This window comes from Aulonocara sp. 'chitande type north' Nkhata Bay, linkage group LG16 (assembly GCF_057382095.1).
Source record: "Aulonocara sp. 'chitande type north' Nkhata Bay isolate Kocher_YH1m ecotype deep benthic linkage group LG16, A_spYH_male_GT1.1, whole genome shotgun sequence".
In the NCBI taxonomy this organism is placed as follows: domain Eukaryota; kingdom Metazoa; phylum Chordata; class Actinopteri; order Cichliformes; family Cichlidae; genus Aulonocara; species Aulonocara sp. 'chitande type north' Nkhata Bay.
The window spans coordinates 30,406,617-30,428,283 of NC_141359.1; the positions used below are offsets into that span (position 1 = coordinate 30,406,617).

At 44.1% G+C, this 21,667-nt stretch overlaps 2 protein-coding genes across 2 annotated transcripts; both read right to left on the reverse strand.

The window, feature by feature from the left end:
• Positions 1 to 547: 547 nt before the first annotated feature.
• LOC147311811 (olfactory receptor 10A6-like) lies at positions 548 to 1,477 on the reverse strand. Its single transcript, XM_086266844.1, has one exon. The coding sequence runs from the start codon at positions 1,469 to 1,471 to the stop codon at positions 548 to 550; it is 924 nt and encodes a 307-aa protein (XP_086122970.1). The 5' UTR covers positions 1,472 to 1,477.
• Positions 1,478 to 4,624: 3,147 nt separating this feature from the next.
• LOC147311812 (olfactory receptor 10A6-like) lies at positions 4,625 to 5,554 on the reverse strand. The gene has a single exon (XM_086266845.1). The coding sequence runs from the start codon at positions 5,546 to 5,548 to the stop codon at positions 4,625 to 4,627; it is 924 nt and encodes a 307-aa protein (XP_086122971.1). The 5' UTR covers positions 5,549 to 5,554.
• Positions 5,555 to 21,667: the final 16,113 nt, after the last annotated feature.

A 21,667-nucleotide genomic window follows, 5' to 3' on the forward strand; every position in this document is an offset into this window, starting at 1 on the left:
ACTCAAGATATGAAAGATCATATACAGTATAAACTGTGTCCCCATAAGACATATGTCTATATCAAGCTTACAATAAGCAGAAATATTTTTATGTAGTTATTCAACATTCATAACCTTAGAGATTATTTGTAAAGAGGATCAAAAGCTATTCCCAAATGAAAAAACCCTGCAAAAGAAAAATGTTCATTATCTTAATTGTCAAGGGTAACCGTATAGAACAGAGGGTTAAGCTGTGAAATTAGTTTGATGGTTTATTCTAAATAAATTCTTCTTAAGAAAAAAATCACTGTATTCATACCCATATGTTTAATACATTATTTTGTTTGAGAGCATCACACACATCCCAGGAGCAAAGTGGAAAGTGTCACCCCTCCCCAAAAGAGAACCCCCCCCCCAATCACATGCACCAAATGACACTGGTCTATTGTAAATAAATATCACATCAACAGATTTTCTTTTCTTTATGTTTACAGACTATAAGATGATTGTGGATAGTTACTCTCCCACAGAGCAGCGATTCCCTAGAAAAGTCTCTTGGTGAACAAAGCTATTGTTTTTTCTTAAACAAAAGCTTTTTACATGATTGCCTTATCTTAGGCAAATTAAATCCATAGAGAAATGGAGTCAGCATTGGTTGACAGATGAAAAGATAAATAGATAAAATTATACGGACTGGTAGACGAGCAACTATAACACTGGAATCGATACACTGAAAAATTGAGCCAACAAACAGGTTTGACAAAGAGACGATCTGAGGGACACAAGTAGTCACGGCTTTCTGCTTGTTTTCTGTGGATGTTTTTCGACAAACTGCCAAAATCTTCACATAAGACACTGAAATGAGAGTGAATGGTATGAAAAAGCTTACAAAGAGAAAGAATATATCAGATAAAAAGTTATGGACTGAAACGAAACATGAAAGTCTAAGTATTAATCTGTGGTTACAATACACATTTTCAATAATAGTTCCACAAAACTTCAAACTAAAGATAAATGAGAATGATAGTATTACACTAAGGAATGAATATATCCACACGAAGAGAATCATGAAAAACACTCTCTCTGTGTTCATAATGACATTATAGCGTAATGGATGACAGATTGAGATATATCTGTCATAGGCCATGGCTGCTAAACTGCAAAACTCAGCAGGCCCACTTATGTACATGGAAGACATGTGCAGAAAACACCACGGCAATGTCACTTCATGGCTGTCTGAAAACATCTGTGAGAGCAAAAGAGGATATAGCGATGTGCTGACATTTATCTGGTTCACACATAAGTTACAAAGCAGTATATACATTGGTTCATGCAGCTGTATGTCCACACGTATGACCACAATAAGGACTGTGTTGGCCACACATATAGAGAGGTACCAGAACAATATTATTACAAAGTACAGGTACTTTAACTCCCCAACATTTCCATAAGCAGCCAGCACAAATGACACTATCTCACTGGAGTTTTCCATTTTCTACACAATATCCCACAGTGAAAAAGACAATTCAATAATAATGTTATGGATGATCCTTTTCGATATGAAAAAGAGTATTTGACCAGATTAAAGAAATTTCAGTTCTTTAAATACTGTTTTACAAATACATGTTACCTGATTGTGACATATTCTTTCTCAGCCACCTGTTAATAAATGAGCAGATTAATCAAGGAACAAACAGCAAGCACTTTTATACAATATTCAGACTTTCATTAGATGTTAATAAATTACACATAACATTTTACTCAGCTGCTTTCCTCTCAGCTGAACGAGACGATCTGTAAATATTTATAGCTGCAGCATAAAGGAGGAGACATGAAGTGGAGTGGGGCTGAACTTGAGCTTTAGGTTAGGGACAATGAAATTCTCTCCTTTGACAAACATGTCTGACTTTTTTTGGTTTATTTATGTATGCTTGATTCAGAAATTACAACATTTCTTAACCGTTTCAGAACTGAATTTGAATTTAATGATAGTCAGTTTTGGAGTGGCAAACTGTTGAACACAGCAGAATTGTTGGCAGAATAAATTTCAGCCCTCTTTGGACACTGTAAAATGTAAATAAAAATAGAGTGCAATGATTTGCAGATCTCACAAACTCATATGATGTTCACATTAGACTAGTGTTTCCCAAACTGTGGTACACGTACCACTAGTGGTACTTGGGCTCTCTCTGGTGGTACGCAGGAAATCTCCAATTTTTTTAAAAGATTAAATAATATACCATTGTGGAGGTATGCAAAGACAACATGAGAGATCCTGAGGCTCTTCTGGGAGCCGGAGTAAAAGAGAAAAGCGTGAGTCCTCTATAAAGAGTAGCCTTTCCTTATCGCCAGCGGCCGCGGCCACTATGGAGCAACTGGCGGGCTCGTTTCCCTGCAAAGGCGGCACGGCGCTGTCACGCTGATGGTAAAAACACAGCCCTTTTACATGGTGCCGCCGTGCTGCGATCCCAGCCACCATGGATGAATTGGAGGCCCCCGGGAGAAACGGTGGGGGCGCGGGAGATGCCGTTGATGATCGGGAACTATCGCCTGGATGCTGAAGCTCCTGGTAGCCAGGAGAATGCGATCCGCTTCTTCTGCAAGTGAGTGTTAATTCTTCGCGTCCAACAGCGGGGAGTTGGCAAGGCCAGCTCGCACCGGCAACTGTCAGGGGAAGAGGAATCTGCCATCATGTGTTCCTAGCAAGGACAGCGTGCTCTCAATGACCTCGCGAGCGGTACCATCACCCAGACCCGAGAGAGAGAGGAGTTTCTTGAGAGCGGTGCATTTCCTTTGGGTGGGGGGATCCCGGAGGAGAGTCATCACATGGTGAGTGGACAACGGATCCAACAAGGCCACCACATGATGGTATTTTGTTTCGTCATCTGAAACGCCACGAAGAGCAAACTGAGCTTCGATGTGCACAAAGGAGGGTCGTGATGCCAAAAATCCTGCAGCTTAACTGCCACAGCAAAAATAAAAACGTACAACTCTGCTATCACTTCAGACAAAAATGAAGACAGAAAACTAAACAGCAGTGGCATTTGTTGCTGTGTGGTGGCTAGCTACACAGCTATGGTTAGCATAATATAAACACTGTGACGCTGGAGGATGGACGCTAACTTTTTTCCACTCAATGAGGGTTACCGATGGTTAGGGACAAATGTAATCACATGGCAGGATGCTGTTAACGGGCCAAACTTCAGTCAGGAGAACAACTGCAGTATAAGGTTAGTCATTAATATACTGCTGCATGGGCTGGGCTGTAGTTACATTGTCAGGTTTTAAAAACCGAGCTTTAAAATGAATAGTGATGATAAAAACCGAGAGGCCGACAGCGATCACTGACCTTTTTAGGGGCTTGTTCAGATTAAATAGAACAAAATACAAAGCATTAAAACATGTTAAAAACACAACGGCCTTAATAAATGCCGAGTAGTTTGGACCCGGAAGCAGGTTTCAACAGGTCATCGCTTAAAGATTGGATATCTAACCTGCTGTGAATGTTTTAATGCAGTACAGTAAATAACAATCATATAAGAAATAAAATTGTCTGTGTAAACTGTATGTGGTGTTTAATAGGCCTATACTACTGTACTTTAATGTCGGTCACAAGGGTGGTACTTCAAGAGCCATATCATTTATGAGGTGGTACTTACTGTGAAAAGTTTGAGAACCACTGTACTAAGGTATAGACAGAAAAGAATAATTTGGGACTCTAATTAGTTTTATAATAACAACTTGTCTTTTACAGATACCTTTACTTTTAATCTTCGTTTTAACCTCAGACCTTTTTGACTAATGCTGAAAAATATTAATATTAGCCTCTGATTGAGGTTGCTAAAGGCAAGAGCGCTCGTTAGCTAACAAGCATAGACTAATTTTCTAGTTAACAAACTACAGTGGTAAAGTGACTGAAAGGCCAATTTCACATAAGCACATTTACCATTATGTCCATGTTGTAGCATATAGAAATGTTTAGTTAATACTTGCGGACATACATCTTATGCCTTTGTGTAACTGTGGCTTCGCTTTTGTTGCTGACCAGGTCATTTTAACATCATTTTGACATATTTTTGTGTCACTGTTGAGCTGATGTGATTAGATCCCAAATCCACAACCCACGCCCGACACACAAGCGCAGTGTTCGTGTTAAAGTTGTTGTGTGCCTTATGGGGATACTGCTTACATATTGTTATGTCTATATCAAGCTTTTAACCTTATAAATTTTTTTCAACATTCGTAAACTTAGAGATTATTTGTAAAGAGGATCAAAAGCTATTGTGAAATGAAAACCTCCAAGCTTTGCAATGGAAAAATGCTTCTTACCTTACTTGTCAAGGGCGTAGAGGGTTAAACTGGGAAATTGGTCTAAATAAATTTATTACAAATAAATTGAAATGAGGAAAAAATCATTGTATTAACACCCATGCATTTAATACAGTATTTTGCTTGCAAGCATAACACTCAGCCCAGTAAAGTGTGGAAACATGAGATGCACCAAATGACAAAGGCCTACTGTAAATAGAAATATATGACATCAACAGATTTTCTTTTCTTTATGTTTACAGACTACAAGATGATTGTGGATAGTTACTCTCCCACAGAGCAGCGATTCCCTAGAAAAGTCTCTTGGTGAACAAAGCTATTGTTTTTTCTTAAACAAAAGCTTTTTACATGATTGCCTTATCTTAGGCAAATTAAATCCATAGAGAAATGGAGTCAGCATTGGTTGACAGATGAAAAGATAAATAGATAAAATTATACGGATTTGTACACGAGCAACTATAACGCTGGAATCAATAGACTGAAAAAATGAGCCAACAAACAGGTTTGACAAAGAGACGATCTGAGGGACACAAGTAGTCACGGCTTTCTGCTTGTTTTCTGTGGATGTTTTTCGACAAACTGCCAAAATCTTCACATAAGACACTGAAATGAGAGTGAATGGTATGAAAAAGCTTACAAAGAGAAAGAATATATCAGATAAAAAGTTATGGACTGAAACGAAACATGAAAGTCTAAGTATTAATCTGTGGTTACAATACACATTTTCAATAATAGTTCCACAAAACTTCAAACTGAAGATAAATGAGAATGATAGTATTACACTAAGGAATGAATATATCCACACGAAGAGAATCATGAAAAACACTCTCTCTGTGTTCATAATGACATTATAGCGTAATGGATGACAGATTGAGATATATCTGTCATAGGCCATGGCTGCTAAACTGCAAAACTCAGCAGGCCCACTTATGTACATGCAAGACATGTGCAGAAAACACCACGGCAATGTCACTTCATGGCTGTCTGAAAACATCTGTAAGAGCAAAAGAGGATACAGCGATGTGCTGACGTTTATCTCGTTCACACATAAGTTACAAAGCAGTATATACATTGGTTCATGGAGCCTTTTGTCTACACGTATGACCACAATAAGGACTGTGTTGGCTACACATATAGAGAGGTACCAGAACAATATTATTACAAAATACAGGTACTTTAACTCCCCAACATTTTCATAAGCAGCCAGCACAAATGACACTATCTCACTGGAGTTTTCCATTTTCTACACAATATCCCACAGTGAACAAGACAATTTAATAATAATGTTATGGATGATCCTTTATTGATAATATTTTTATCAATACTCTTTTAATATATAAGAACGAAAACCAGCTGAGCAAATTCTCTGTTATACTGTTTAAATACCGTATTACAAATAATTGTTACATCATTATGACACATGTCTTCTTAGAATGTGTGTCACTTCTAATAGAATGTGCACATCAGCAATTAACAAACAATTTTACAATATCCCATGGTAAAAATTATAGTTCAGTAATAATGTTAAGAATGATCCTTGTAGAGTATTTCAGGTTTCCTTTAATTCTATTCTTTAAAAACTGTTTTACAGATGGATGTTACTTCATTATCACATATTTTTGTCTCAGTCACCTGTTAATAAATGAGCACATTAGTGATCAAAGAACAAACAGCAACCAGTTTTATACAACTTTAAAACCTAATTTTTCATCAGATGTAAACACATAACATTATACTCAACTGCTTCCCTCCAAGCTAAATGATACAAAAGCATGTGTTAATACTTATAGCTGCTGCAAAAAGGAGGAGAAATGAAGTGGGGTGGGGCTGAACTTGAGGATTAGGTTAGAGTTAATGAAATTCTTTTCTTTGACAAACATTTCTGACAGTTTTGTTTAAGAATTCTGCATCAGCCCTGGAGCAGGGTGCCGCCGGTGCGTCGAGCCGCCTGGGGGGCTCTTCAACTGGTGGGGGGGATGGTCACATCTTGCAGGAGCTTTCTTCTCTTCAGGAACTCTCTGCAGGAGGGGGAGATACAGGAGAGGTGGAGGAAGATCTCAGCCTGGGCGTTTACCGTCTTATGTAGTCTGGAAGATGTGTGGATGGTGGGGTGGGTGCAGTTTTCTCTGTGGTGGGGTTGGGTGGACTGTCCAGGGCTCTATGGAGCCGGAGGGCGCTACTGCACTGGGCCCCGGTCTGATGGGCCTGGGCCCCCCTTCCCTGGCGGGTCGCGGAGGGTGGGAGTGCCTACTGGGGTCAGCGGGGGAGCTGGCCCCAGGGAGGGGTTACCTGCCCCTCCCTTCCTTCCCTCCCCATCTCCAGCTGCCTCCCTCTTCCCGCTCCTCCACAACCACCCACACATGCAGGGCCTTGGAGTGGGGGTATGTCACCAGGGTGCAGAGGAGGCTACCCCCCCCCCCCCCCCCCCCTGTCCCCTTCTGGCTGCCTCTTCCTCAATTTTATCCCACAACTTAGACATTCACATTATTCACACTCTCATTACACATACATATAGGATCTTGGGGGTGGGCACAATCACGGAGTCCAAATTACCATCAGGGTGTACACCTCACCCCTGACGTCGTTGCCCACCTCTCAATTTTAAATAGACTTAGTCATTGAGGGCTAGCAGGAGGGACTATGCGCTTACCTGCTGCTCCTTGGCAGGTAGCTCCATGCCCTCCTGGGTTTTAATTGCACCTTAGAACACATATGCATCAACACTACAATGAGCGGGTGGAGGGAGGTTTGGAGTCTTCTCCCACCCCCATTCTCTGCGGCCTGCTGGAGCGGGAGGGCTAGTAGGAGGAGTTGGCCGTCCGACTGCGGTCTGGGGTGTGGGGCCTCCCTGCTGCTGCGGAGTCGGGGTGGTCTGCCTCTCCCCACCGCAGGGAAAAGGGTAACACCACCTGGGTCTGGGTGCAATTCCCCCCTCCAGGGGCAAGGGTACCTAGACCCGGTTTGTAGAGTACGCTTGGGGAGTGTGATTGTGTGTACAGCGTCTCTTTATGTCTGTCTCCACGTTGGTTGAGTGTGGAGTGAGTGCATATGAGAGCATGAGGGTGGGAATGGATGTTTGTGTCTGTGTGTGCCTGTATGTCTGTGTCTATATGTCAGGTTGGGTATCAGACGCCACCTCTCTGGGGACACCTCAGGCCCTCCAAGGTTTGGAGGCCTATCTCCACCCACCACCACTTCCCCTGCCGGTGGCGGACTCCCTCAGGTGTCGGTGTGTTGGTGGTTCTTTGTGTCTGGGGGTGGGCGTCCGGGTACACACCGGCTCACTCCTTGGTGGCCGCTTGTCGGGGCCTGGGGCCTGGGGCTCGCTCGGGCCCCTTTGGAGGTGGGGTGCCCCCGGCCTCTCGGCCTGGGGCTCGGTCACTCAGGCACAGCTGGGGGCCGGCGGAGCTCACGGGCGCGTCACTGCAACTCCCCCTGACTTCTGCTCCGCGGCTGCTGGGCGAGCCCTCATCTGGGACTCTCCTCAGCTCTTACTGGAACAGTGGCGCGGCTGCCCCTCTGTTGGTCTTCCATGGTCTCTTGTGTTCTGGGGGCCTCTGGATGTCTGGAGTTTTGATCTCCTCCATACCCGCTTCACACCCTGGAGGACGGGGCTGCGGCCCCCCCACACTCCCTAGCAGATCATTACATGGAGAAACCTTTGGAATGCAAGCATGCTGATCCACACAGGTATGCACACATGGGTATTCACAGACGCGGACTAAAGCTTTCTTGGCTGCTACCTCAAAGCACACTGTGCGCTGTCTATCTTGCGTGCTGCACAATATCGTTTATTATTTAGTAAATATTGATATCTATGACTAGCTAGTTTATTGTGATGATGCTTTGTTTTCTCTATTATTATGTTGCTCTTTGTTGTTTGCTGTCTCCTCTGTTTGTTTTTTTTGTTTGTTTGTTTTTTTTTTTCCATACAGGTGACCCAGGAGTTCTTTTTTTTTTCTCTCTCTTCCCCCCCCCTTCTCACCGTCTCTTCTCCCCTTTGGTTTTCTTTCTTTCTCTCCCCCTCTTTCTCTCATTCATTCCCCCTGTCCTATTTATTAAAAAAAAAAAAAAAAAATGACAAAGGATGAACTGAAGCTCTGCCATCACGTAATGTCGCATACTGCTGTTTCTGATGTCATTTAGAAAAAAAAAAAAAAAAAAAAAAAAAAAAAAAAAAAAAAGAATTCTGCATCAAAAAATAATAAAAATCAAGATACACATTTCATCAGGTACCACAACTTTTCAGAACTGTAGAGTAAGATAACCTTTGTGAAATTCAAATTTCCCCACAAAACGTTTGTTAAAGGTTTCAGAACTGAATTTAAATCTATTTGGGTAAAATATCAAACATAGTAATAAAACATTAAACGTAGTAATTTGAATTTCAGATTGATTTTATGAAGAATTCATTTTTGGCAGGATCAATTTCAACAGTTTTTTTTAGACCCATTCTTTTTTCTTTTTGTACACCCACTGGTACTCCTATAATTATGAGGTGGGAGTGTATGTTTGATATTGTTTTATGTTCTTCAAAAAGAAAACGGCATATTGTTCAATTTGTCTTATGTAAAAATGGATGCAGAAAAAAAAAAATCAACAGTTTTGTCATTGTTCGTGGGAGCAGCTGAGGGGTATTGTATTTGTCATTAGGATGGCTCCTTGCAAAAAAAAAAAAAAAAAAAAAAATAGTTTTACTTACTCCCCTGTGATTGGTTTGATTGTTTTCACCCGTGTCTCATTCCTCTGGCTGTCTTCACTTTCTTGAACCCTATGTGTATAAATAGTCAATATAATGAACTATTTATACACATAGTCCATTTAATGGATTAGTTATACACTTCCAATTAAATTATGTCATACTGTCTGTCTACCTTCTCAATGTATTCCTAATTTTGCCTGGATTCCTGTAAAGGATTTGTTTGTTTTTACTTTGGAATTTATATTTGATCTAATTCGTGATTTCTTTCTGGGGGCATTCTGCTTTTGAGTTCTCATGGCTACACATGACCGTTGCAGTCATGGGTAAACTACTGAGAAAAGAATCAGTAAAATCAATAATGATATTGAAAATGTTTGATTAAAAGCAAAAGAAAAAAAACAAACCCAAATTCTTAATGGCCTTAAAAAACAAAAAAGGATTGTTTTACTGGGTATTCTCCTGGGTGGAGCTGCCTGCATGGCACCTGAGCCCCATCTGCTGTCAGTTACAGGAGGACTATATAAGCCAGTGCTGCCTGCTACTCATTGCCAGTTCATTCTTCCACCTACTGTGGTAACTAGGCCTCATCTACGCTCCACTCTTCCCTCGCCCTTTATTTGTGTTTAACTGTACAGGTCTCCACCAGTGTTGGTCAAGTTACTTGAAAAAAGTAATCAGTAACTAATTACTGATTACTTCCCCCAAAAAATAATCCTGTTACTTTACTGATTACTTATTTTCAAAAGTAATTAATTACTTAGTTACTTAGTTAGTTTTTAAAAACACAATTTACAACCTGAATAGGTGATAAAGCGATAGATCTTTCAGCCCAATTCTACTTTTTCTGCATAATCCATCATACAAAATGTAATCAAATGGAAAAGTCTCTTTTAAAAACTTGTTTTATTAATTTTAATCTTTTAACTTTGTGCATCAAGCAAATATTTAATTATATGCAACATTCTCTGACTGGAAGAAATTTGTTTAACATTTAAACCTATTTTCTGCACATTCCAGCACATAAAATAAAATATTTTTTTGTGTTTACACTCACTCTTTCAAATAGATGCAAGTAAAACACAGCAGAAAATAAATAAAATCAAAGACTAGCGGTCCTGTTGCTCTATTTTCACCTGTAAAGCAGGAGTGGGGTAGGCAGAGGTTTGCCCTGGTGCAGGTGTGCCGCAGCGGTCAGATGAAGAATCCGCGAGTTTCTCTGTGAATTTCACATTACGTCGTAGCGCACTCGGAGCCTGCTTGGAAGTTTAGGGATTTTTTTCCGCTGTAAAAAGAAGTTTTCTTCCCACGCTCATACTCTCTCTTCTGCACTTGATATATTAGCCATTGTCAAAGGAGCTTGCAAAGAAAAGCGTCTGGACTTCTTTAAGTTACTTCAAGACGTTTCACCGAGAAGCTTCTCGGTGAAACTTCTCGGATGAGAAGCTTCTCGGATGAGAAGCTTCTCGGACAAAAACAGGCTCCTGCCAGTTTTTGTCTGAGCGTGTTAACACGCTCAGACAAAAACTGGTTCATCCGAAAGACAAAACGCCAAAACACAGACTTAACAATGTGGTGTATGCTGTACAGTGCAGCGAGGAGTGCCCAGACCTCTACATTGGAGAGACCAAACAGCCACTTCACAATCGCATGGCACAACACAGAAGAACCATCTCCACAGGACAAGACCCAGCTGTCCATCTGCAGCTTAAGGATAAAGGACACTCTTTCGAGGATGCCAATGTTCACATTTTGGACAGAGAGGACAGATGGTTTGAAAGAGGAGTGAAAGAAGCCATCTATGTCCACTGTGAGCGACCATCTTTGAACAGAGGCGGGGGTTTACGACACCAACTCTCTGCCATCTATAATCCAGTTTTGAGATCCCTTCCCAGACGCCTTAACGCCCACTCACATCCTGGGATATCTGATCTCAGGAATTCGCATGATAAGGTGGGGCCAGGTTTCACAATGAACTCACCCGAAACTCTGGCTGATTGGGACCCACACCTAGTTTCACACCTTGGCTCAGGCGATTAGAGGATCATCAAGGGGTCCTTTTGTCCCTCTGTGGGGGGATACTCCCACTAGGTTTATATCTGGGACTCTCCACCATTTGACCTTAGAACTGAAGAAGCTTCTCGGATGAGAGGTGAAACGTCTTCAAGTAACTTAAAGAAGTCCAGACGCTTTTCTTTGCAAGCTCCTTTGACTACAATGACCTGGATGACTGAGAACCTTCACAGACATATTAGCCATTGTTGATCTGCACACAGCTGTTGTCACGAACGTCGCACTCGCTTACGTCACTGTCATGAGACATTCTCGCAAAAAAAATCACGGTTTTAGTATCGCAGTGAGGCAGCGTTCCTACGGGAAAGTAATCTAATTACCATTTTTGCAATAGTAATCCCTTACTTTACTTGGACTCACCACCTGTTGTATGCTCTCCAGCGCTGGCTTCCTTGTTCCACCTCCGTAATCTGCTCACTAGGGAAATCGTCAACCTGTCGCTTTGCCTGCCTGTCCTCCAAGACACTCTTGGCAACTCAGAGAATTGTTTCTCCCACAGAAACCCTCCCTGAAGCTTCCCAGTCTGTCCTGCATGTAAGCCAACAGCACCTACTCACCTGCTCCTTTACCTGTCAGTAATTGCTTCTCCCTTTGTTGCAAAGCTCCCATGGTTCCGATCGCGACCTCTATGGACAGCCGTCCCCGTAAGCTGCCTCTGTTTCCACAGGCTCCTGCCAGACACCCTCTCTTCTTTTATGATTAGGCTTAAATCTGTCCTTTTTGATAAGGCTTAAATAAAGGGCTGAATCAGTTTACCTTGAAACCTCTCACTGCAATAGAGCTAGTCTCCTGGGGGCTTCCCATGACACACTGGGCTTTTTTTTTACTCTCTGTTTATACACCAGTTAATCATTAATTATTATTCATCTTTGGTGCTCTTCCATTGTGTGTCTTTTGTTCTGTCTCCCTTTACTCACTTCCAACTGGTCATGGCAGATGGCTACCCTTTCTTGAGCCTGGTTCTGCCAGAGGTTTCTTTCTGTTAAAAGGGAGTTTTTCCACCCTTATCACCATTGTTGTTGGGTTTTCTTTGTATTATTGTCTTTGTCTTACAATATAGTGCCCCTTTGAGGTGGCCGTAGTGGTGATTTTGTGCTATATAAATAAAGATATAAAAATAAGTAAATAGAAAAACTGAACTGAAAATGTGAATTTGTCAGAGCATAATATGGGCTGTATAGGCCCAGCTTGCTTTCCTCAGGGCTGCGTTTTTTTTTTTTCCTCCACTGCCTTTCATTTACTGTGAGCCCCATCTGCTCTGTGCATTTGCATTTGTTTCTAATGATTGTAGAAACAAATACATAAATAAATTTAAATGCTGGACATGATACATTTGTCCTAAGTCTGCTTCCGGATGGTAAACAGAATCATGGACCTGAAAGGCATGATTTTTGAAAGTGGTGTGGCACACATTTGAATATAAACACCAGTGAGATCAAGGTGATGACTGTTGATTTTAAGAAGGGGGCTGTAACACACGCTTGTGCTTTATTGCCAAGCCGAGTGTTTTAGTGGACAGTTCTTCATTCTCACTGTTGCCTTTACAGGCTGTTACCAATTGGCACACTCAGCGTTTTTGTTTGTGTTTTGTTACACACTACTGTTCTCTCTCAGCTACTCTTCCCCTCTAGATCCCAGCGTGCTGCTCAAATCGCACAGATATGACCTGATAATAATCTCCAGCTCCACTGGCCAGCCTCCCGTGGCACTGCCTCTGAACCCGCTGCACCACCATGAACAAAACCCCAAGACAGGTAAACTCATTCACTTGGGATAGCGTCTCATACATAACGGAGACCAGGTACGTCACCTATTCCCACCTGTGAACCACAGCCTAAGAGGCTCTCATGCATTCCTTCCAGTTTATGCTGGGCAGAGTACCACTAACACTGGAGCTGGAAGTCAACAAAAACAACATCATCATCTGCAATAAGAAGAGATGAAATCCTGAGACCACCAAAGTGGAAGCCTTCTACCATTTGACTGGCACTAGAAATACTGTTTAAAATTCTGAAAAAAAAAAAAAAAAATCAGTGACGAGTTCACCCAAGATGAAGTCCAACATCCTACAGAGCCCAGAAGATCCCCAGAGGGAGTTATTCAAATGCCACAAAAATTCAGCAAAAAAATGTTGGCTATGTCAACTCCAAACTACACTGATCAAATATCATTGAGAGGAAAACAGTATTTTATCATTGAGAGGAAAACAGTATTTTAGGACCAGAAAGAAACTGACATTGTTTGTCCTGAATATAAGGTTAAACTAACAGACAGCCTCTTATCACCAGTATTCTGGCAAAGACCTTTTCAGTGATGCCAAGTGTAATTCCTCCTAGAGTTGGACCACACCCTGCGGTCTACCTATATAGTATATCTATATCCACAATGTTTCCAAAAATATTTGCTTGTCTGCCTTCACACATATATGAACTTGAGTGACATCCCATTCTTACTATATTGGGTTCCAACTGTTTCTGCTTTGTTATGATATCATTAACAGCTAATTTTAGAATATTTAGTAGCGACAAAATGTCACAACTGGACCTTTTGCACATCCTATCAAGGTACTATGCTGGAATTCAGCTCCCAAGAGTGACCCATTCTTTCACAAATGTTTCTAGAAGCAGACTGCATGCCTATGTGCTTGATTTTATACACCTGCGGCCATGGAAGTGATTGGACCACATGAATCCAAAGATTTGGAATTATGTGTGTGTGTGTGTGTGTGTGTGTGTGTGTGTGTGTGTGTGTGTGTGTGTGGGGAAGCTGGCTGAGATGGTGGCCGAACTGGTGGCCACCCAGCGCGAGCAGGCGGCGGAGGCGCGCCGTCATTGGGAAGAGCTGCGGGACCAGACCGAGCGTCACCTGGAGAGAATGGCGAACCTGACAATGCTGCTCCAAGCCTGATCAACAACGCTGCCACCACCCCCACCGGTGTATCCTGACTGTGGGGAAGTGACAGAGGAGCCGCGTGGGGCAACACGGTAGCTGGAGGAGGGGGGACAGCTGGGTGAGGTGCTGCTCCAGTCGGGAACGGTGGAGGAGCTGCTCCAGCCAAAGGTAGATGAGGTGTGAGAGGGTCCTTGGCTGCTGGAGGTGGAGGAGCTGCTCCAGCAGGAGATGAAGGAGGTGCACAAGGGTCCGCTCGAGCCAGGAGTGGTGGAGGAACCATGTGGGGAGACGGAGGTCCCCGTCCAAGTGGAGCCTGCTCAATATGGGTCCGAGTTCGAAGCGCGAGCTGTTCTGGAGCGACGGCTGACGGCCCAGCCGCCCTTGAGCAGGGCCTGCAGGGTCGTACCTGCTCGCCAGGTGGCCGGCCTCCGGACCAGCATCACCGCCACCGCTGGAGGCATGGCCGGCCTCCAGACCAGCATTGCCGCCACCACCGGAGGTGTGGTCCTGTCGCTGGGTTGGAAGCTGGTTGGGTGGACGCACCTGCATGGCATCCGCAATCATGGCTGCTGTGTTTAAAAACAAGGGGAAGCAGGGGTTGAGAAGCGTTGTGGTGTGATGAATGTGCGGCTGGCAGTTTGGTAGCTGCAGCCACAGTAAATAAAATGGCTCAAAATAATGATCTCTGAACCCGCCGTGTCTCTATCACACCACAGTGTGTTTACTATGATGCTACCTTCAGAGGCGCAGACTGCCTGCCATCAGCAATACTGGATCCTCTTATCCATCCATCTGTCATGATCCGGAGTTTGTGACTCCGTGTTTATGTTTTAGTAGTTATTATTCTGGGTTTTGTTTTCATGTTCCTAGAGCTGGGCGATAGAACGATAACGATATGTATTGCGAAATAACTTTTCCTCGATAGAAAAGTTAAACTATTGCGATAGGCCTCGTCTCTCTTGTCCTCTTAAAAAAAAAAGAAGAACAACAGCCAATCCAAATTAAGTAGCGCAGAGCTGAACCAATCACAGCCGCAGCGTCACGTCACGTGACTTGTTACGTGCCGCACATGTGTATTTGTTTGGGAAGCAACCAGCCGCTGTGCCGCCCGGTAATGGAGGAAATGAGTGCGCCGACTAGAGAAAGATCAACCGAGCGTGACCGAAGGTTACCGAAGAGAAAACAGATGATGGTTCCAACGCCGGAGAGATTGTCGAATGGAAGAGCCACAGAAGTTCCGTAGTGTGAAGGTATTTCAGCTATTTCAAGTCTGACAAAAACAGAGTAGCGCGTGCCGAAAGCAAGTCTGGAAATACAATAAAGCGGTGCATGCTCAATCTCTGACTGGAAGTGCTAATTCGTCATTCGGCTTTTATCAGACTAAAGTAACTGTTTGAAAAGCTAAGCTATACAACAAGGAGAGAGTGAGAATTTCCTTTTAGTTCTCATTTTATTTGATATTGACAAAAGTTAGTCAATTTTGTCTGATCTTCTGTAAAACAAACTAAGATTTATTTTTAGAATTAATATTTTGTTTCTAAGTGGAATTGACAATTTAGTAGTCTGTTTTGTTTGTTCTATTTTGAAACTTAAATGCTTCAGCGGCTGCCTTTTGTGTAGTTTGCCATATTTGCCTTTATTTATCTGAAAAAGTCTCATGTTCCTTAACCCTTTAAGACCTACCATAGAACCAAGTCCGCCAGAGCTTATATCATATTTTTACATGCTGTGGAGCCATTTTTGGGAGCATTTCAAGTTGCTATACATCAATACAACCATTATAGCCCAGATTTTAATAATATGTATTCATTAAGTGCATAGTAATTACATAAATTGCAAAAAAGTGCAATAAACTACAAAAAAATTGAAAATCGTTTTTGCTTTTTTAACATATATTTGTAGTTAGAGAAATTTAAGAGGCTTATCCCTCAAAACTGTAAATACAAAAAAGTTGCACAAAATAGTTTCCCACCACAGGAAATTTATTTTGAGTGTCTTCATAGTTTTATTTTTGAAATACACCAATTTTTATACACTGCAGGAAAAACGAAAATAAATATTATACTGCAAATTTGCAAAAAAGCAGCATATGCATCAAAATAAACTATTTCCAGCAGTCCTAAGCATCCCAGAAACGACACAGAAAGTCATAAAGTCAAAGATAACTTTTAAAAAGACGAGTATAGGCCCTGAGGCCCTGATAGTAAAAAAGACTACATTTCCGCGAAAATGACGTCACTTCCGGTTTCGGGCAAGTAATGGCGGAAATGCAAAAGTTCGCGCTGACGTCTATTCCAACGTAGGAAGTGTTATGACCAGCTGATTGGATCGGTAAAGCGTGTTTCTGGAATATTATGTTTTTGTTCCTGCAAGCGCTTTTTATGCAGTTTTTGCAAAGCTTTATGTGGAAGGAAACCGTGACCTAGGACAAGCTGATGGCATAAGATGTAAGTACAACTCCTCCGGTTTCATATGCAAAAAAAATTTTTGCGCTAGCTTACGTGGTTGCAGTGCTACCGGGATTTAAAAATAGTTACGCAAAACAGAGCGTGCCCGCTCCGATCGGCTGTAAAGGGTTAAGTACATCTACCCTGTTGAACTTATTATGGGAAATAAATATTTAAATAAAAACAAGCTGCTGATTATTTCACATTTTACTTGTGAGCAACGGCACATTTAAATCTTACAAATATAGTTATTTGGCTTATATCGTGATAGATATCGTTATCGCCTGAAATGAAAAAAACATATCGTGATATGAAAAAATCTTATATCGCCCAGCTCTACATGTTCCTATGTGTTCCCCAGTCTGTGTGAAGTTTGTGTGTTGTGTCATTGCGTGTATGTCTTTCCTGTTTTATTTTGTAGGTCTGCTTCTTATGTGAGTGTTTTCAGTTTGCCTCCCGAGTCTCGTCACGTTTATCACTCCCAGCTGTGTCCCCCACCTGTGTGTGATCTCCCTGTGTTCTCTGAGTGTTTTTAAGTCTTGTCTTCTGTCTTAGTCGTTGCTGGTTCGTCTGTGTTGTTTCCCCTTGGTCTCCCTGCATCTCTCCATATGTATTTCCCCGGACCTCCCTGCAACTTCGTTTCTGGTTTGTTTTGTTAGTTTTACCCAGTTTAGGTTTTCCAGTTTCATGTTCACCCACCATTGCTGTTTGTACCCACTCCTGTAAATAAATACTCACCTGCACCAGAGCTGCCGCCTTTTGGGTCCTTTCTACAACTCCACACGTCTGCCACACCGGACGTGACACCATCCATCCATCTTCTTCCGCTTATCCGGGTCCGGGTTGGGCAGCAGCCCAAGCAGAGATGCCCAGACCTCCCTCTCCCCAGCCTCCTCCTCCAGCTTATCCGGGGGGAACACCAAGGCGTTCCCAGGCCAGCTGAGAGATATCTCTACAGCGTGTCCTGGGTCTGTCCCGGGGCCTCCTCCCGGTGGGACATGCCCGGAAAACCTCGCCTGGGAGGCGCCCAGGAGGCATCATTGTCAGATGCCTGAACCACCTCAACTGGCTCCTTTTGATGTGGCGGAGCAGCGACTCTACGCTGAACCCCTCCCAAATGGCCGAACTTCTCACCCTATCTCTAAGGGAGAGGCCAGCCACCCTTTGGTGGAAGCCCATTTCTGCCGTTTGTATTCGCGATCTTGTTCTTTCGGTCACTACCCACAGCTTGTGACCATAGGTGAGGGTAGGGGCATAGATCGACCGGTAAATTGAGAGCTTCGCTTTTACACTCAGCTCTCTCTTCACCACAACAGACCGGTACAGCGTCTGCATCGCTGCAGCTGCCGCACCAATCATCTGTTGATCTCTCGCTCCCTTCTCCCATCACTCGTGAACAAGACCCTGAGATACTTTACCTCCTTCACTTGGGTCAGGGTCTCGTCCCTGACCCAGAGTGGGCACTCCACCCTTTTCCGGCTGAGGACCATGGCCTCAGATTTGGAGGTGCTGATTCTCATTCCCGCCGCTTCACACTCGGCTGCGAACCGTTCCAAGGCGAGCTGGAGGCCAACATTTGATGAAGCCAACTGGACCACATCATCTGCAAAAAGCAGAGATGAGATCCTAAGACCACTGAAGCGAAAGCCTTCTGCCACTTGGCTACGCCTAGAAATTCTGTCCATAAAAATTATGAACAGAATCGGTAATAAAGGGCAGCATTGGCAGGCCTGTCACCCACCAGGAACAAGTCCGACTTAATTCCGGCTATGCGGACCAAGCTCTTGCAACAGTCATGTAAGGACTGAATGGCCCGTAGCAATGGGCCAGACACCCCATACTCCCGGAAAACCCCCCACAGGACCCACCAAGGGAAACGGTCAAATGCCTTCTCCAAGTCCACAAAACAAATGTAGACTGGTTGGGCAAACTCCCATGCACCCTCAAGTATCCTCGAGAGAATAAAGAGCTGGTCCAGTGTTCCACGATCAGGACGAAAACCACATTATTCCTCCTGTATCCAAGGTTTGACTAACAGACGGACTCTCCTCCCCAGCACCCTGGCATAGACTTTCCCAGGGAGGCTAGGGAGTGTGATTCCCCTGTATTTGGGACACACCCTCCGGTCCCCTTTTTTAAAGATGGGGACCACCACCCCGGTCACCACCCACGCTGCATTCCGCTTGGCCTATCAGTAATGATAATAATAATGGATTGGATTTATATAGCGCTTTTCAAGGCACCCAAAGCGCTTTACAATGCCACTATTCATTCACTCACACATTCACACACTGGTGGAGGCAAGCTACAGTTGTAGCCACAGCTGCCCTGGGGCAGACTGACAGAAGCGAGGCTGCCATATCGCGCCATCGGCCCCTCTGGCCAACACCAGTAGGCGGTAGGGTAAAGTGTCTTGCCCAAGGACACAACGACCAGGACAGAGAGCTTGGGGATTGACCCGGTGACCATGGCAGTAGCTGCCTCCGGAGTCCCACAGGCTAACCAAGCCCGGTAGGACTCCTTCTTCAGCTTGGTGGCTCCCCTCACCTCTGGTGTCCACCATTTGGTTCGGGGATTACCACCACAACAGGCACCTACTACTACTCAATGTCCCCAGTCTCCCTCGGAATGCTGTTGAAGCTCTGCTGGAGGTGTGAGTTGAAGATCTCGAGGTCCGAGGCCTCTGCTAGACGTTCCCAGCACACCCTCACTGTACCTTTGGGCGTGCCAGGTCTGTCCAACGTCCTCCCTTACCACCTGATTCAACTCACCACCAGGTGGTGATCAGTTGACAGCTCAGCCCCTCTCTTTACCCGAGTGTCCAAAACATATGGCCTCAGGTCTGGTGATACGATTACAAAATCGATCATCGACCTGTGACCTCGAGTGTCCTGGTGCCACGTGCACTTATGGACACTCTTATGTTCGAACATGATGTTTGTTATGGCCAAACTGTGGTTTGCACAGAAGTCCAATAGCAAAACACCGCCCGGGTTCAGATTCGGGATTGGGATTCTCCCAATCACGCCCTTCCAGGTCTCACTGTTGTTGCTCACATGAGCATTGAAGTCCCCCAGTAGGACAACAGAGTCCCCAGGAGGACCACCCTCCAGTGCCCCACCCAGCGACTCCAAGAAGGCTGGGTACTCTGAACTGCAGCTCGGTGCATAAGCACAGATGACGGTCAGGACCCGTTCCCTGACCTGAAGGTGAAGGGAACAAACCCTCTCATCCACTGGGAGAAACCCCAACATACCAGCAGCAAGCAGAGGGGATACCCAGATACCCACCCCAGCCCAACGCCTCTCACCAGGTGCAACTCCGGACTGAGACAGAGTCCAGCCCCTCTCCAGGAGACTGCTTCCAGAGCCCAGGCCATGCTTTGAGGTGAGCCCGACTATAACTAGCCGGTACCTCACAACCTCACGCACTAGCTCAGGCTCCTTCTCCACCAGAGAGGTGACATTCCATGTCCCAGTTGCCAGTCTTGGTAGCCTGGGATCGGTCCGCCAGGACCTCCGCTCCTGGCCGCCGCCCGGCTCACGTTGCACCCGACCCCTACGGTGCCTCCTGCGGGTGGTGGGCCTGCAGGAAGATGGGCCCATGTCCCTTTTTTGGGCTGTGCCTGGCCAGGCCCCATGGACTAAGTCCCGGCCACCAGACGCTCGCCCTCGGGAACCCTCCCCGGCCTGGTTCCAGGGCAGAGCCCTGGTAACCCTATCCCGGGCAGGGTGAACTGTTCCCTCAATGGTCTTTTCATAGGGGTCGATCCTCTTATGCTGTGGTTTAAAACCAGGCTATGAGTTTCACTTATCTGACATTCTAATGTAGTGCAGTGGTACTGCTGGCCCCTTTACTTGCAGTTGCTTTTATTCTGGTGTATTCACAGTCCCTTAACCCATGTGCTCTTGGAGTGCCTTATTACCATTTCTTGTCCAGGTCAGCCCGGGTCTTTATAGGACTAGTGGGTTAGAGGACTAGACTCACACATCCAGTCTTTCCTGGCTATCCTCCAGTCTTGCCCCTTTCACAGTGGTCACTAGGAAAATACCTGGGACTTTCGGCTAGGCATTACTGCCTGACGTACCATTAGTTTAGGTGTGATCCATCTATATTTAGAACACACCCTCCAGTCTGTCTTCTTAAAGATCAGAATCACAGCTCCAATCTGCCAATCCAGAAGCACTACCCCAGATCTACATGGAATGCAGCAGAGGCGTGTCAACCAAGAAAGCCCAACAACATCCAGGACCTTAAGGAACTAAGGGGCGAATCTCATCAGGGGACTATACCAGATATTAATTAACTACCTCAGTGACCTAACCACTAGTGATAGGTGAGCTGCCACCCTCATCTCCAGACTCAGGTTCCGCAATGGAAGGTGTGGTAGTGGAATTATAGAGATCCTTGAAGTATTTCATCCAGCGCCTTGCGATATCCTCAACTAATGTCAACAGCACCTCAACTGCGAACTTCGTTATGGAAAAGTTGTGATTTGCAAAGAAGTCCAACAATAGGACACCACTAAAGTTTGGGTCAGGCAGGCCATTCCTCCTAATCACACCTCTCCAGTTTTACCTGTTGTTGCCAATGAGAGCTCTGAAGTCTCCAAGTAGGACAATTCATAATTCTCATGTGATGTCAGAGCTACAGGGAATTGCTCACCAGGAGGGCAAAACAATACTCTCCCCTGCTGCCCTACAGCCATGCCTTGAAAATCTTTGAGTTTAATTTAGTCAAAATGCTAGACAATTACTGGACTATCAGATATAATAATCAGTGCAAAACCAAGGAACGGCAAAGAATGGCAGTCACTCATGTTTACAGTAAATATTTTATCAGAGGTAAGATTCTGTTTAGTTCACCGAGTTATGATAAGTGTTGCAATTCTGATGATGCTAAAGCTAGCCTAAATGTTGTCAACGTATATTTAGAATCAGAATCAGAATACTTTATTAATCCCTAAGGAAATTATGTAAGAAAGCTATTTAAGCGACAGTAACAGTAGCTCTAGGAAGACAGCAGAGCTCAAACAGCCATGTAGCTATGTTCAGGCATCACCGGCAATCAGACAGAAAATGACTCAAGTAAATGCCTCAGCCATTAACATTTGAATTCAGCACTAGTCAAATCAAATATAAAAGACTTCTTATTTACTATGTGGTAAGGGAGATTAATTACTTTCTTCCCGATTGAACCTGAACCTTTTCTCTGGTTACATTTCTGTCATTTAACTTTGAAGTATTGT